The sequence below is a fragment of the Convolutriloba macropyga genome, chromosome 7 (assembly GCF_964194025.1).
Source record: "Convolutriloba macropyga chromosome 7, txConMacr16.3, whole genome shotgun sequence".
Classification (NCBI taxonomy): Eukaryota; Metazoa; Xenacoelomorpha; order Acoela; family Convolutidae; genus Convolutriloba; species Convolutriloba macropyga.
Genome location: NC_134474.1, coordinates 45175351 through 45190785, shown reverse-complemented (window position 1 = coordinate 45190785; position 15435 = coordinate 45175351). Strand labels below are relative to the sequence as shown.

At 43.4% G+C, this 15435-nt stretch overlaps 1 protein-coding gene across 1 annotated transcript in view; it reads right to left on the bottom strand.

The window, feature by feature from the left end:
* The window catches only part of LOC142343046 (uncharacterized), a 174991-nt gene that overhangs the window by 50607 nt on the left and 108949 nt on the right, over window positions 1–15435 (bottom strand). Inside the window, exon 31 of the mRNA XM_075394732.1 lies at window positions 1000–15434. Within this exon, the coding sequence (XP_075250847.1) occupies window positions 1000–15434 (14435 nt within the window). The remainder of the gene's footprint in view (window positions 1–999; window position 15435) is intronic.

Genomic DNA, 15435 nt, shown 5'->3' with positions numbered 1-15435 from the left:
TTCACCAGGTTTTAGTGCGTTCATGTCCAGACTTCTGAGCCTTCGACAGTCTTAAGATGAGTTCACGTTCAGTTTCCTCGAGGAAAAAAAACTGTTCAGCACATGAACCAAAAAATTAAAAATTTGAGCTTTTCCGTTACTTCTACAGTTGGTATGTATACATTACACAAAAATTATACTGCCAGTACAATCAAAAATCCCTTTATGTTGCGAGCAGTCTACTGAGAGAATAATATACAAAGTGTTAGTAAAACGTAAAAGTATTCTCTCTTAAACTCTCTAAATTACATTCTCACACTCTTTTCGCCAATAAATAGGAGTTGAAAACGGATTAACCCTAATCCCCGCTAATTAGGGGTTAAATAGGGGTGAAACCTTGGCCCGGGTGGTCTGGGACAATATTTCGAGCGCACAATATTCTGATCAGAGGTCATTTCGGTCTGGGACGGTCTGATCAGAGGCAATCAGCGCGACCTCAATCTGGGTAGCATTAAACGAATTTGTTCAACAAACAGCTGAAGCATACGTAAATTTAGTAAAAAATTCATTTATCTCAAATAACTACACATTGATTGCGTTTGACTTTTACTGTAGAAAAGCAGAAATATCGATAAAAATACGTTGCGACGTTAATAAAAACCAAACTTTGTCTTAATTTTTTAGCGCCAATACCAAGAAATATTTTAAAGCTGGGAAAATGTTCAATTTTTTTAAAATTTTTTTTGGCAATGTACCTAATTACAGCGGGAAGAACAAGAACTATCCAATCAAATACAACAAAATTTTTCTCATCGAAAGAGCAGGGAGATGCTTTCATAGCCACACGTAGGTAATTTAAATAAAGACCTTCCCAGGTTAAGGTCTCAGACCCGAGCCACCAGACCCAGACTGACTTAGAAAAACCGGTAAGACCCTGTAAGTTAATTTAAGACTTTCTCAAAAAAATAATACTAGGCAAAATTTGGGAAATGACTCTGTCATCGAAAAAAATAAACGTACTAAATGGCTGCGATGTTGACGCTGTTGTTTTGGATAAAGAAGTTTTCCCCTCATTTGTCGTCTCTTGGCTAGTCTCCAAAGACCAAAGGCTAAAACTGCTGCTGGTTGTAGCTGTTGTTTTCCAAGTAGTGCTTAAAACGGAAGAAGGTGAAAGAGATGACGTTGATGACAAAGAGCTGGTTGTAGATAATGTTGAGGTATATTGCGTGGTTGAAGGAAACGAAGACGAAGTGGATGTTTCTGTCTCTGCTGTTGGTTCCTCTGTCACTTCTTCTGACGAAGACTTTGAGCTGTTGGTTGTGATTACGGTCTTTGAAGTAAAACTTGGAGTTGGAGATGTGGTAGTCAGAGGTGAAGAACTTGAAGAGGATGAAATTGATGGCGTCGTAGGAGAAGAAAAGGTAGTAGATGATCTTGTGGTCTGTTGCGTGGTTGAAGGTAACGAAGTAGTGATTGGGATCGAACTCGATGAAGGAGATGACGAGAAAGATGTGGTAGACGGAGATGTGGTAGACGGAGATGAAGTACTTGATGAAGTTGAAATTGGTGATGTTGCAGGAGAAGAAATGGCAGTAGATGATCTTGTCGTCTGTTGCGTGGTTGAAGGTAACGAAGAGGAAACTGATGTTTCTGTCTCTGTTGTTGGTTCCTCTGTCATTTCTTCTGTCGAAGACTTTGAGCTGCTGGTTGCGATTGTGGTTTTTGAAGTAGTGATTGGGATCGAACTCGATGAAGAAGATGACGAGAAAGATGTTGCAGTTGGAGATGTGGTAGACGGAGAAGAAATACCTGAATAAGTTGAAATTGGTGATGTTCCAGAAGAATGAATGGTAGTAGATGATCTTGTCGTCTGTTGCGTGGTTGAAGGTAACGAAGAGGAAGATGATGTTTCCGTCTCTGCTGTTGGTTCCTCAGTCACTTCTTCTGTCGCAGACTTTGAGCTGCTGGTTGTGATTGTGGTTTTTGAAGTAGTGCTTGGGATCGAACTCGATGGAGAAGATGACGAGAAAGGTGTGGTAGTCGGAGATGTGGTAGTCAGTGATAAGGTACTTGAATAAGTTGAAATTGGTGATGTTCCAGAAGAATAAATGGTAGTAGATGATCTTGTCGTCTGTTGCGTGGTTGAAGGTAACGAAGAGGAAGATGATGTTTCCGTCTCTGCTGTTGGTTCCTCAGTCACTTCTTCTGTCGAAGACTTTGAGCTGCTCGTTGTGATTGTGGTTTTTGAAGTAGTGATTGGAATCGAACTCGATGAAGAAGATGACGAGAAATATGTGGTAGTCGGAGATGTGGTAGACGGAGATGAGGTACTGGAAGTTGAAATTGGTGATGTTGCATGAGAAGAAATGGAAGTAGATGATCTTGTGGTCTGTTGAGTGGTTGAAGATAACGAAGAGGAAGCAGATGTTTCGGTCTCTGTTGTTGGTTCCTCAGTCACTTCTTCTGTCGAAGATTTTGAGCTCCTGGTCGTGATTGTGGTTTTTGAAGTAGTGATTGGGATCGAACTCGATGAAGAGGATGACAAGATAGAGGTGGTAGTCGGAGATGTGGTAGACGGAGATGAAAAAATTGAAGTTGAAATTGTTGATGTTGCAAGAGAAGAAATGGAAGTAGATGATCTTGTGGTCTGTTGAGTGGTTGAAGGCAGCGAAGAGGAAGCAGATGTTTCGGTCTCTGTTGTTGGTTCCTCAGTCACTTCTTCTGTCGAAGACTTTGAGCTGCTTGTTGTGATTGTGGTTTTTGAAGTAGTGCTTGGGATCGAACTCGATGGAGAAGATGGCGAGAAAGGTGTGGTAGTCGGAGATGTGGTAGTCAGTGATGAAGTACTTGAATAGGTTGAAATTGGTGATGTTCCAGAAGAATAAATGGTAGTAGATCGTCTTGTCGTCTGTTGCGTGGTTGAAGGTAACGAAAAGGAAGCAGATGTTTCGGTCTCTGTTGTTGGTTCCTCAGTCACTTCTTCTATCGAAGACTTTGAGCTGCTCGTTGTGATTGCGGTTTTTGAAGTAGTGATTGGGATCGAACTCGATGAAGAAGATGACGAGAAATATGTAGTAGTCGGAGATGTGGTAGACGGAGATGAGGTACTGGAAGTTGAAATTGGTGATGTTGCAGGAGAAGAAATGGAAGTAGATGATCTTGGGGTCTGTTGAGTGGTTGAAGATAACGAAGAGGAAGCAGATGTTTCGGTCTCTGTTGTTGGTTCCTCAGTCACTTCTTCTGTCGAAGACTTTGAGCTACTGGTCGTGATTGTCGTGTTTGAAGTAGTGATTGGGATCGAACTCGATGAAGAGGATGACGAGATAGATGTGGTAGTCGGAGATGTGGTAGACGGAGATGAAGTACTTGAAGTTGAAATTGGTGATGTTGCAGGAGAAGAAATGGTAGTAGATGATCCTGTCGTGTGTTGCGTGGTTGAAGGTAACGATGAGGAAGCTGATGTTTCTGTCTCTGTTGTTGGCTCCTCAGTCACTTCTTCTGCCGAATTCTTTGAGCTACTGGTCGTGATTGTGGTTTTTGAAGTAGTGCTTGGGAGCGAACTTGATGGAGAAGATGACGAGAAAGATGTGGTAGTCAGAGATATGGTAGTCGGAGATGTGGTAGTCGGAGACGAAGTACTTGATGAAGTTGAAATTGGTGATGATGAAGGAGAAGAAATGGAAGTAGATGATCTTGTGGTCTGTTGAGTGGTTGAAGGTAACGAAGAGGAAGAAGATGTTTCGGTCTCTGTTGTTGGTTCCTCAGTCACTTCTTCCGTCGAAGACTTTGAGCTGCTGGTTGTGATTGTGGTTTTTGAAGTAGTGTTTGGGATCGAACTCGATGGAGAAGATGACGAGAAAGGTGTGGTAGTCGGAGATGTGGTAGTCAGTGAAGAAGTACTTGAATAAGCTGAAATTGGCGATGTTCCAGAAGAATAAATGGTAGTAGATGATCTTGTCGTCTGTTGCGTGGTTGAAGGTAACGAAGAGGAAGATGATGTTTCCGTCTTTGCTGTTGGTTCCTCAGTCACTTCTTCTGTCGAAGACTTTGAGCTACTGGTCGTAATTGTGGTTTTTGAAGTAGTGATTGGGATCGAACTCGATGAAGAGGATGACGAGAAAGATGTGGTAGTCGGAGATGTGGTAGACGGAGATGAAAAACTTGAAGTTGAAATTGGTGATGTTGCAGGAGAAGAAATGGAAGTAGATGATCTTGTGGTCTGTTGAGTGGTTGAAGGTAACGAAGAGGAAGCAGATATTTCGGTCTCTGTTGTTGGTTCCTCAGTCACTTCTTCTGTCGAAGACTTTGAGCTGCTTGTTGTGATTGTGATTTTTGAAGTAATGATTGGGATCGAACTCGATGAAGAGGATGACGAGATAGATGTGGTAGTCGGAGATGTGGTAGACGGAGATGAAAAACTTGAAGTTGAAATTGGTGATGTTGCATGAGAAGAAATGGAAGTAGATGATCTTGTGGTCTGTTGAGTGGTTGAAGATAACGAAGAGGAAGCAGATGTTTTGGTCTCTGTTGTTGGTTCCTCAGTCACTTCTTCTGTCGAAGACTTTGAGCTGCTGGTCGTAATTGTGGTTTTTGAAGTAGTGATTGGGATCGAACTCGATGAAGAGGATGACGAGATAGATGTGGTAGTCGGAGATGTGGTAGACGGAGATGAAAAACTTGAAGTTGAAATTGGTGATGTTGCATGAGAAGAAATGGAAGTAGATGATCTTGTGGTCTGTTGAGTGGTTGAAGATAACGAAGAGGAAGCAGATGTTTCGGTCTCTGTTGTTGGTTCCTCAGACACTTCTTCTGTCGAAGACTTTGAGCTACTGGTCGTAATTGTGGTTTTTGAAGTAGTGATTGGGATCGAATTCGATGAAGAGGATGACGAGATAGATGTGGTAGTCGGAGATGTGGTAGACGGAGATGAGGTACTGGAAGTTGAAATTGGTGATGTTGCATGAGAAGAAATGGAAGTAGATGATCTTGTGGTCTGTTGAGTGGTTGAAGAGAACGAAGAGGAAGCAGATGTTTCGGTCTCTGTTGTTGGTTCCTCAGTCACTTCTTCTGTCGAAGACTTTGAGCTGCTTGTTGTGATTGTGGTTTTTGAAGTAGTAATTGAGATCGAACTCGATGAAGAGGATGACGAGTTAGATGTGGTAGTCGGAGATGTGGTAGACGGAGATGAAGTGCTTGAAGCTGAAATTGGTGATGTTGCAGGAGAAGAAATGGAAGTAGATGATCTTGTTGTCTGTTGAGTGGTTGAAGGTAACGAAGAGGAAGCAGATGTTTCGGTCTCTGTTGTTGGTTCCTCAGTCACTTCTTCTGTCGACGACTTTGAGCTACTGGTCGTAATTGTGGTTTTTGAAGTAGTGATTGGGATCGAACTCGATGAAGAGGATGACGAGATAGATGTGGTAGTCGGAGATGTGGTAGACGGAGATGAAAAACTTGAAGTTGAAATTGGTGATGTTGCATGAGAAGAAATGGAAGTAGATGATCTTGTGGTCTGTTGAGTGGTTGAAGATAACGAAGAGGAAGCAGATGTTTCGGTCTCTGTTGTTGGTTCCTCAGACACTTCTTCTGTCGAAGACTTTGAGCTACTGGTCGTAATTGTGGTTTTTGAAGTAGTGATTGGGATCGAATTCGATGAAGAGAATGACGAGATAGATGTGGTAGTCGGAGATGTGGTAGACGGAGATGAGGTACTGGAAGTTGAAATTGGTGATGTTGCATGAGAAGAAATGGAAGTAGATGATCTTGTGGTCTGTTGAGTGGTTGAAGAGAACGAAGAGGAAGCAGATGTTTCGGTCTCTGTTGTTGGTTCCTCAGTCACTTCTTCTGTCGAAGACTTTGAGCTGCTTGTTGTGATTGTGGTTTTTGAAGTAGTAATTGAGATCGAACTCGATGAAGAGGATGACGAGTTGGATGTGGTAGTCGGAGATGTGGTAGACGGAGATGAAGTGCTTGAAGCTGAAATTGGTGATGTTGCAGGAGAAGAAATGGAAGTAGATGATCTTGTGGTCTGTTGAGTGGTTGAAGGTAACGAAGAGGAAGCAGATATTTCGGTCTCTGTTGTTGGTTCCTCAGTCACTTCTTCTGTCGAAGACTTTGAGCTGCTTGTTGTGATTGTGGTCTTTGAAGTAGTGCTTGGGATCGAACTCGATGGAGAAGATGAGAAAGGTGTGGTAGTCGGAGATGTGGTAGTCAGTGATGAAGTACTTGAATAAGTTGAAATTGGTGATGTTCCAGAAGAATAAATGGTAGTAGATGATCTTGTAGTCTGTTGCGTGGTTGAAGGTAACGAAGAGGAAGCAGATGTTTCGGTCTCTGTTGTTGGTTCCTCAGTCACTTCTTCTGTCGAAGACTTTGAGCTGCTCGTTGTGATTGTGGTTTTTGAAGTAGTGATTGGGATCGAACTCGATGAAGAAGATGACGAGAAATATGTGGTAGTCGGAGATGTGGTAGACGGAGATGAGGTACTGGAAGTTGAAATTGGTGATGTTGCAGGAGAAGAAATGGAAGTAGATGATCTTGTGGTCTGTTGAGTGGTTGAAGATAACGAAGAGGAAGCAGATGTTTCGGTCTCTGTTGTTGGCTCCTCAGTCACTTCTTCTGTCGAAGACTTTGAGCTACTGGTCGTGATTGGGGTTTTTGAAGTACTGATTGGGATCGAACTCGATGAAGAGGATGACGAGATAGATGAGGTAGTCGGAGATGTGGTAGACGGAGATGAAGTACTTGAAGTTGAAATTGGCGATGTTGCAGGAGAAGAAATGGAAGTAGATGACCTTGTGGTCTGTTGAGTGGTTGAAGGTAACGAAGAGGAAGCAGATGTTTCGGTCTCTGTTGTTGGTTCCTCAGTCACTTCTTCTGTCGAAGACTTTGAGCTGCTTGTTGTGATTGTGGTTTTTGAAGTAGTGATTGGGATCGAACTCGATGAAGAAGATGACGAGAAATATGTGGTAGTCGGAGATGTGGTAGACGGAGATGAGGTACTGGAAGTTGGAATTGGTGATGTTGCAGGAGAAGAAATGGAAGTAGATGATCTTGTGGTCTGTTGAGTGGTTGAAGATAACGAAGAGGAAGCAGATGTTTCGGTCTCTGTTATTGGTTCCTCAGTCACTTCTTCTGTCGAAGACTTTGAGCTACTGGTCGTGATTGTGGTTTTTGAAGTACTGATTGGGATCGAACTCGATGAAAAGGATGACGAGATAGATGTGGTAGTCGGAGATGTGGTAGACGGAGATGAAGTACTTGAAGTTGAAACTGGTGATGTTGCAGGAGAAGAAATGGTAGTAGATGATCCTGTCGTGTGTTGCGTGGTTGAAGGTAACGATGAGGAAGCTGATGTTTCTGTCTCTGTTGTTGGCTCCTCAGTCACTTCTGCCGAATTCTTTGAGCTACTGGTCGTGATTGTGGTTTTTGTAGTGCTTGGGAGCGAACTTGATGGAGAAGATGACGAGAAGGATGTGGTAGTCGGAGATCTGGTAGTCGGAGATGTGGTAGTCGGAGACGAAGTACTTGATGAAGTTGAAATTGGTGATGTTAAAGGAGAAGAAATGGAAGTATATGATCTTGTGGTATGTTGAGTGGTTGAAGGTAACGAAGAGGAAGCAGACGTTTCGGTCTCTGTTGTTGGTTCCTCAGTCACTTCTTCTGTCGAAGACTTTGAGCTGCTTGTTGTGATTGTGGTTTTTGAATTAGTGATTGAGATCGAACTCGATGAAGGGGATGACGAGATAGATGTGGTAGTCGGAGATGTGGTAGACGGAGATGAAGTACTTGAAGTTGAAATTGGCGATGTTGCAGGAGAAGAAATGGTAGTAGATGATCCTGTCGTGTGTTGCGTGGTTGAAGGTAGCGATGAGGAAGCTGATGTTTCTGTCTCTGTTGTTAGCTCCTCAGTCACTTCTTCTGCCGCATTCTTTGAGCTACTGGTCGTGATTGTGGTTTTGGTTTTTGAAGTAGTGCTTGGGAGCGAACTTGATGGAGAAGATGACGAGAAAGGTGTGGTAGTCGGAGATGTGGTAGTAGGAGATGTGGTAGTCGGAGACGAAGTACTTGATGAAGTTGAAATTGGTGATGTTGAAGGAGAGGCAATGGAAGTAGATGATCTTGTGGTATGTTGAGTGGTTGAAGGTAACGAAGAGGAAGCAGACGTTTCGGTCTCTGTTGTTGGTTCCTCAGTCACTTCGCCTGTCGAACTCTTTGAGCTACTGGTCGTGATTGTGGTTTTTGAAGTAGTGCTTGGGAGCGTACTTGATGGAGAAGATAACGAGAAAGATGTGGTAGTCGGAGATGTGGTAGTCGGAGATGAAATACTTGATGAAGTTGAAATTGGTGATGTTGAAGGAGAAGAAATGGAAGTAGATGATCTTGTCGTCTGTTGCGTGGTTGACGGTAACGAAGAGGAAGCAGACGTTTCGGTCTCTGTTGTTGGTTCCTCAGTCACTTCTTCTGTCGAAGACTTTGAGCTGCTGGTTGTGATTGTGGTTTTTGAAGTAGTGATTGGGATCGAACTCGATGAAGAAGATGACGAGAAATATGTGGTAGTCGGAGATGTGGTAGACGGAGATGAGGTACTGGAAGTTGGAATTGGTGATGTTGCAGGAGAAGAAATGGAAGTAGATGATCTTGTGGTCTGTTGAGTGGTTGAAGATAACGAAGAGGAAGCAGATGTTTCGGTCTCTGTTATTGGTTCCTCAGTCACTTCTTCTGTCGAAGACTTTGAGCTACTGGTCGTGATTGTGGTTTTTGAAGTACTGATTGGGATCGAACTCGATGAAAAGGATGACGAGATAGATGTGGTAGTCGGAGATGTGGTAGACGGAGATGAAGTACTTGAAGTGGAAATTGGCGATGTTGCAGGAGAAGAAATGGAAGTAGATGATCTTGTGGTCTGTTGAGTGGTTGGAGGTAACGAAGAGGAAGCAGATGTTTCGGTCTCTGTTATTGGTTCCTCAGTCACTTCTTCTGTCGAAGACTTTGAGCTGCTTGTTGTGATTGTGGTTTTTGAAGTAGTGATTGAGATCGAACTCGATGAAGAGGATGACGAGATAGATGTGGTAGTCGGAGATGTGGTAGACGGAGATGAAGTACTTGTAGTTGAAACTGGTGATGTTGCAGGAGAAGAAATGGTAGTAGATGATCCTGTCGTGTGTTGCGTGGTTGAAGGTAACGATGAGGAAGCTGATGTTTCTGTCTCTGTTGTTGGCTCCTCAGTCACTTCTTCTGCCGAATTCTTTGAGCTACTGGTCGTGATTGTGGTTTTTGAAGTAGTGCTTGGGAGCGAACTTGATGGAGAAGATGACGAGAAAGATGTGGTAGTCGGAGATCTGGTAGTCGGAGATGTGGTAGTACGAGACGAAGTACTTGATGAAGTTGAAATTGGTGATGTTAAAGGAGAAGAAATGGAAGTATATGATCTTGTGGTATGTTGAGTGGTTGAAGGTAACGAAGAGGAAGCAGACGTTTCGGTCTCTGTTGTTGGTTCCTCAGTCACTTCTTCTGTCGAAGACTTTGAGCTGCTTGTTGTGATTGTGGTTTTTGAATTAGTGATTGAGATCGAACTCGATGAAGGGGATGACGAGATAGATGTGGTAGTCGGAGATGTGGTAGACGGAGATGAAGTACTTGAAGTTGAAATTGGCGATGTTGCAGGAGAAGAAATGGTAGTAGATGATCCTGTCGTGTGTTGCGTGGTTGAAGGTAGCGATGAGGAAGCTGATGTTTCTGTCTCTGTTGTTAGCTCCTCAGTCACTTCTTCTGCCGCATTCTTTGAGCTACTGGTCGTGATTGTGGTTTTGGTTTTTGAAGTAGTGCTTGGGAGCGAACTTGATGGAGAAGATGACCAGAAAGGTGTGGTAGTCGGAGATGTGGTAGTCGGAGATGTGGTAGTCGGAGACGAAGTACTTGATGAAGTTGAAATTGGTGATGTTGAAGGAGAGGAAATGGAAGTAGATGATCTTGTGGTATGTTGAGTGGTTGAAGGTAACGAAGAGGAAGCAGACGTTTCGGTCTCTGTTGTTGGTTCCTCAGTCACTTCGCCTGTCGAACTCTTTGAGCTACTGGTCGTGATTGTGGTTTTTGAAGTAGTGCTTGGGAGCGAACTTGATGGAGAAGATAACGAGAAAGATGTGGTAGACGGAGATGTGGTAGTCGGAGATGAAATACTTGATGAAGTTGAAATTGGTGATGTTGAAGGAGAAGAAATGGAAGTAGATGATCTTGTCGTCTGTTGCGTGGTTGACGGTAACGAAGAGGAAGCAGACGTTTCGGTCTCTGTTGTTGGTTCCTCAGTCACTTCTTCTGTCGAAGACTTTGAGCTGCTGGTTGTGATTGTGGTTTTTGAAGTAGTGCTTGGGATAGAACTTGATTGAGAAGATGACGAGAAAGATGTGGTAGTCGGAGATGTGGTAGTCGGAGACGAAGCACATGATAAAGTTGAAATTAGTGATGTTCCAGAAGAATAAATGGTAGTAGATGTTCTTGTCGTCTGTTGCGTGGTTGACGGTAACGAAGAGGAAGCAGACGTTTCGGTCTCTGTTGTTGGTTCCTCAGTCACTTCTTCTGTCGAAGACTTTGAGCTGCTCGTTGTGATTGTGGTTTTTGAAGTAGTGATTGGGATCGAACTCGATGAAGTAGATGACGAGAAAGATGTGGTAGACGGAGATGTGGTAGACGGAGATGAAGTACTTGAAGTTGAAATTGGTGATGTTGCAGGAGAAGAAATGGTAGTAGATGATCTTGTCGTCTGTTGCGCGGTTGAAGGTAACGAAGAGGAAGCTGATGTTTCTGTCTCTGTCGTTGGCTCCTCAGTCAGTTCTTCTATCGAATTCTTTGAGCTACTGGTCGTGATTGAGGTTTTTGAAGTAGTGCTGGGGATCGAACTTGATGAAGAAGATGACGAGAAAGATGTGGTAGTCGGAGATGTGGTAGTCGGAGACGAAGCACTTGATAAAGTTGAAATTAGTGATGTTCCAGAAGAATAAATGGTAGTAGATGTTCTTGTCGTCTGTTGCGTGGTTGACGGTAACGAAGAGGAAGCAGACGTTTCGGTCTCTGTTGTTGGTTCCTCAGTCACTTCTTCTGTCGAAGACTTTGAGCTGCTCGTTGTGATTGTGGTTTTTGAAGTAGTGATTGGGATCGAACTCGATGAAGTAGATGACGAGAAAGATGTGGTAGACGGAGATGTGGTAGTCGGTGATGAAGTACTTGAAGAAGTTGAAACTGGTGATGTTGCAGGAGAAGAAATGGAAGTAGATGATCTTGTGGTCTGTTGAGTGGTTGAAGGTAACGAAGAGGAAGCAGATGTTTCGGTCTCTGTTGTTGGTTCCTCAGTCACTTCTTCTGTCGAAGACTTCGAGCTGCTCGTTGAGATTGTGGTCTTTGAAGTAGTGATTGGGATCGAACTCGATGGAGAAGATGACGAGAAAGATATGGTAGTCGGCGATGTGGTGGACGGAGAAGAATTAGTTGAAGTTGAAATTGGTGATGTTGCAGGAGAAGAAATGGAAGTAGATGATCTTGTGGTCTGTTGAGTGGTTGAAGGTAACGAAGAGGAAGCAGATGTTTCGGTCTCTGTTGTGGGTTCCTCAGTCACTTCTGCTGTCGAAGACTTTGAGATGCTCGTTGAGATTGTGGTTTTTGAAGTAGTGATTGGCATCGAACTCGATGAAAAAGATGACGAGAAAGATGTGGTAGTCGGAGATGTGGTAGACGGAGATGAAGTACTTGAAGTTGAAATTGGTGATGTCACAGGAGAAGAAACGGTAGTAGATGATCTTGTCGTCTTTTGCGCGGTTGAAGGTATCGAAGAGGAAGCTAATGTTTCTGTCTCTGTTTTCGGCTCCTCAGTCACTTCTTCTGTCGAAGACTTTGAGCTGCTCGTTTTGATTGTGGTTTTTGAAGTAGTGCTCGGAATCGAACTCGATGGTGAAGATGACGAGAAAGATGATGTAGTCAGAGACGTGGTAATCAGTGATGAAGTATTTGAAGAAGTTGAAATTGGTGATGTTCCAGAAGAATAAATGGTAGTAGATGATCTAGTCGTCTGTTGCGTGGTTGAAGGTAACGAAGAGGAAGCTGATGTTTCTGTCTCTGTTGTGGGTTCCTCAGTCAGTTCTTCTGTCGAAGACTTTGAGCTGCTGGTTGTGATTGTGGTTTTTGAAGTAGTGCTTGGGATCGAACTTGATGGAGAAGATGACGAGAAAGATGTGGTAGTTGGAGATGTGGTAGTCAGAGACGAAGTAGTTGATGGAGTTGAAATTAGTGATGTTCCAGAAGAATAAACGGTAGTAGATGATCTTGTCGTCTGTTGCGTGGTTGAAGGTAACGAAGAGGAAGCTGATGTTTCTGTCTCTGTTGTTGGTTCCTCAGTCACTTCTTCTGTCGAAGTCTTTAAACTGCTCGTTGTGATTGTGGTTTTTGAAGTAAGGGTTGGGATCGAACTCGATGAGGGAGATGACGAGAAAGATGTGGCAGTCGGAGATGTGGTAGACGGAGATGAAGTACTTGAAGTTGAAATTGGTGATGTTCCAGAAGAATAAATGGTAGTAGATGATCTTGTCGTCTGTTGCGTGGTTGAAGGTAACGAAGAGGAAGCTGATGTTTCTGTCTCTGTTGTGGGTTCCTCAGTCAATTCTTTTGTAGAAGACTTTGAGCTGCTGGTTGTGATTGTGGTTTTTGAAATAGTGGTTGGGATCGAACTTGATGGAGAAGATGACGAGAAAGATGTGGTAGTCGGAGATGTGGTAGTCGGAGACGAAGTACTTGATGAAGTTGAAATTAGTAATGTTCCAGAAGAATAAATGGTAGTAGTTGATCTTGTCGGCTGTTTTGTGGTTGAAGGTGACGAAGAGGAAGCAGACGTTTCGGTCTCTGTTGTTGGTTCCTCAGTCACTTCTTCTGTCGCATTCTTTGAGCTACTGGTCGTGATTGTGGTTTTTGAAGTAGTGATTGGGGTCGAACTCGATGAAGAAAATGACGAGAAAGATGTGGTAGTCGGAGATGTAGTAGACGGAGATGAAAGATTTGAATTTGAAATTGGTGATGTTGCAGCAGAAGAAATGGTAGTCGATGATCTTGTCGTCTGTTGCGTGGTTGAAGGTAACGAAGAGGAAGCTGATGTTTCCGTCTCTGCTGTTGATTCCTCAGTCACTTCTTCTGTCGAATTCTTTGAGCTACTGGTCGTTATTGTGGTTTTTGAAGTAGTGCTTGGGATCGAACTTGATGGAGAAGATGACGAGAAAGGTGTGGTAGTCGGAGATATTGTAGTCGGTGTTGAAGTACTTGATGAAGTTGAAATTGGTGATGTTCCAGAAGAATAAATGGTAGTAGATGATCTTGTCGTCTGTTGCGTGGTTGAAGGTAATGAAGAGGAAGCTGATGTTTCTGTCTCTGTTGTTGGTTCCTCAGTCACTTCTTCTGTCGAAGGCTTTGAGATGCTGGTTGTGATTGTGGGTTTTGAAGTATTGCTTGGGATTGAACCCGATGGTGAAGATGACGGGAAAGATGTGGTAGTCAGAGATGCGGTAGTCGGAGATGAAGTACTTGAAGAAGTTGAAAGTGGTGATGTTGCAGGAGAAGAAATGGAAGTAGATGAATTTGTGGTCTGTTGAGTGGTTGAAGGTAACGAAGAGGTAGCAGATGTTTCGGTCTCTGTTGTTGGTTCCTCAGTCACTTCTTCTGTCGGAGACTTTGAGCCGCTGGTTTTGATTGTGGTTTTCGAAGTAGTGCTTGGGATCGAATCCGATGGTGAAGATGACGAGAAAGATGTGGTAGTCGGAGATGTGGTAGTCTGAGATGAAGTGCTGGATGAAGTTGAAATTGGCGATGTTCCAGAATAATAAATGGTAGTAGATTGTCTTGTCATCTGTTGCGTGGTTGAAGGTAGCGAAGAGGAAGCTGATGTTTCTGTCTCTGTTGTTGGTTCCTCAGTCACTTCTTCTGTCGAAGGCTTTGAGCTGCTGGTTCTGATTGTGGTTTTTGAAGTAGCGCTTGGGATCGAACTCGATGAAGGAGATGACGAGAAAGATGTGGTAGACGGAGATGTTGTAGACGGAGATGAAGTACTTGATGAAGTTGAAATTGGTGATATTGCAGGAGAAGAAATGGAAGAAGATGAAGTTGCAGTCTGTTGAGCGGTTGAAGGTAACGAAGAGGAAGCAGATGTTTCGGTCTCTGTTGTTGGTTCCTCAGTCACTTCTTCTGTCGGAGACTTTGAGCCGCTGCTTTTGATTGTGGCTTTTGAAGTAGTGCTTGTAATCGAATTCGATGATGAAGATGACGAAAAAGATGTGGTAGTCGGAGATGTGGTAGTCGGAGATGAAGTGTTTGATAAAGTTGAAATTGGTGATGTTCCAGAAAAATAAATGGTAGTAGATGATCTTGTCGTCTCTTGCGTGGTTGAAGGTAGCGAAGAGGAAGCTGATGTTTCTGTTGTTGGTTCCTCAGTCACTTCTTCTGTCGAAGGCTTTGATGTGCTGGCTGTGATTGTGGGTTTTGAAGTAGTGCTTGGGATCGAACTCGATGGTGAAGATGACGAGAAAGATGTGGTAGTCGGAGATGTGGTTGTCGGTGATGAAGTACTCGAAGAAGTTGAAAATGGTGATGTTGCAGGAGAAGAAACGAAAGTAGATGATCTTGTGGTCTGTTGCGTGGTTGAAGGTAACGAAGAGGAAGCTGATGTTTCTGTCTCTGTTGTTGGTTCCTCAGTCACTTCTTCTGTTGAAGACTTTGAGCTGCTGGTTGTGATTGTGGTTTTTGAAATAGCGCTTGGGATCGAACTCGATGAAGGAGATGACGAGAAAGATGTGGTAGAAGGAGATGTGGTAGACGGAGATGAAGTACTTGATGAAGTTGAAATTGGTGATGCTGCAGGAGAAGAAATGGAAGTAGATGAATTTGCGGTCTGTTGAGTGGTTGAAGGTAACGAAGAGGGAGCAGATGTTTTGGTCTCTGTTGTTGGTTCCTCAGTAACTTCTTCTCTCGAAGGCTTTGATATGCTGGTTGTGATTGTGGGTTTTGAAGTAGTGCTTGGGATTGAACTCGATGGTGAAGATGACGAGAAAGATGTGGTAGACGGAGATGTGGTAGACGGAGATGAAGTACTTGATGAAGTTGAAATTGGTGATATTGCAGGAGAAGAAATGGAAGTAGATGAATTTGCGGTCTGTTGAGTGGTTGAAGGTAACGAAGAGGGAGCAGATGTTTTGGTCTCTGTTGTTGGTTCCTCAGTCACTTCTTCTGACGAAGACTTTGAGCTGCTGGTTGTGATTGTTGTTCTTGAAGTAAAGCTTGGAGCCGAAATCGATAAGGAAGATGACGAGAGAGATGTGGTAGTTTGAGGTGAAGTACTTGAAATTGATGAAATTGACGTCGTTGTTGGAGAAAAGCTAGTCGTAGACGAATTGTTGGATGGTTGGGTTGTTGACAATGTCGGCGTGGAAGTAG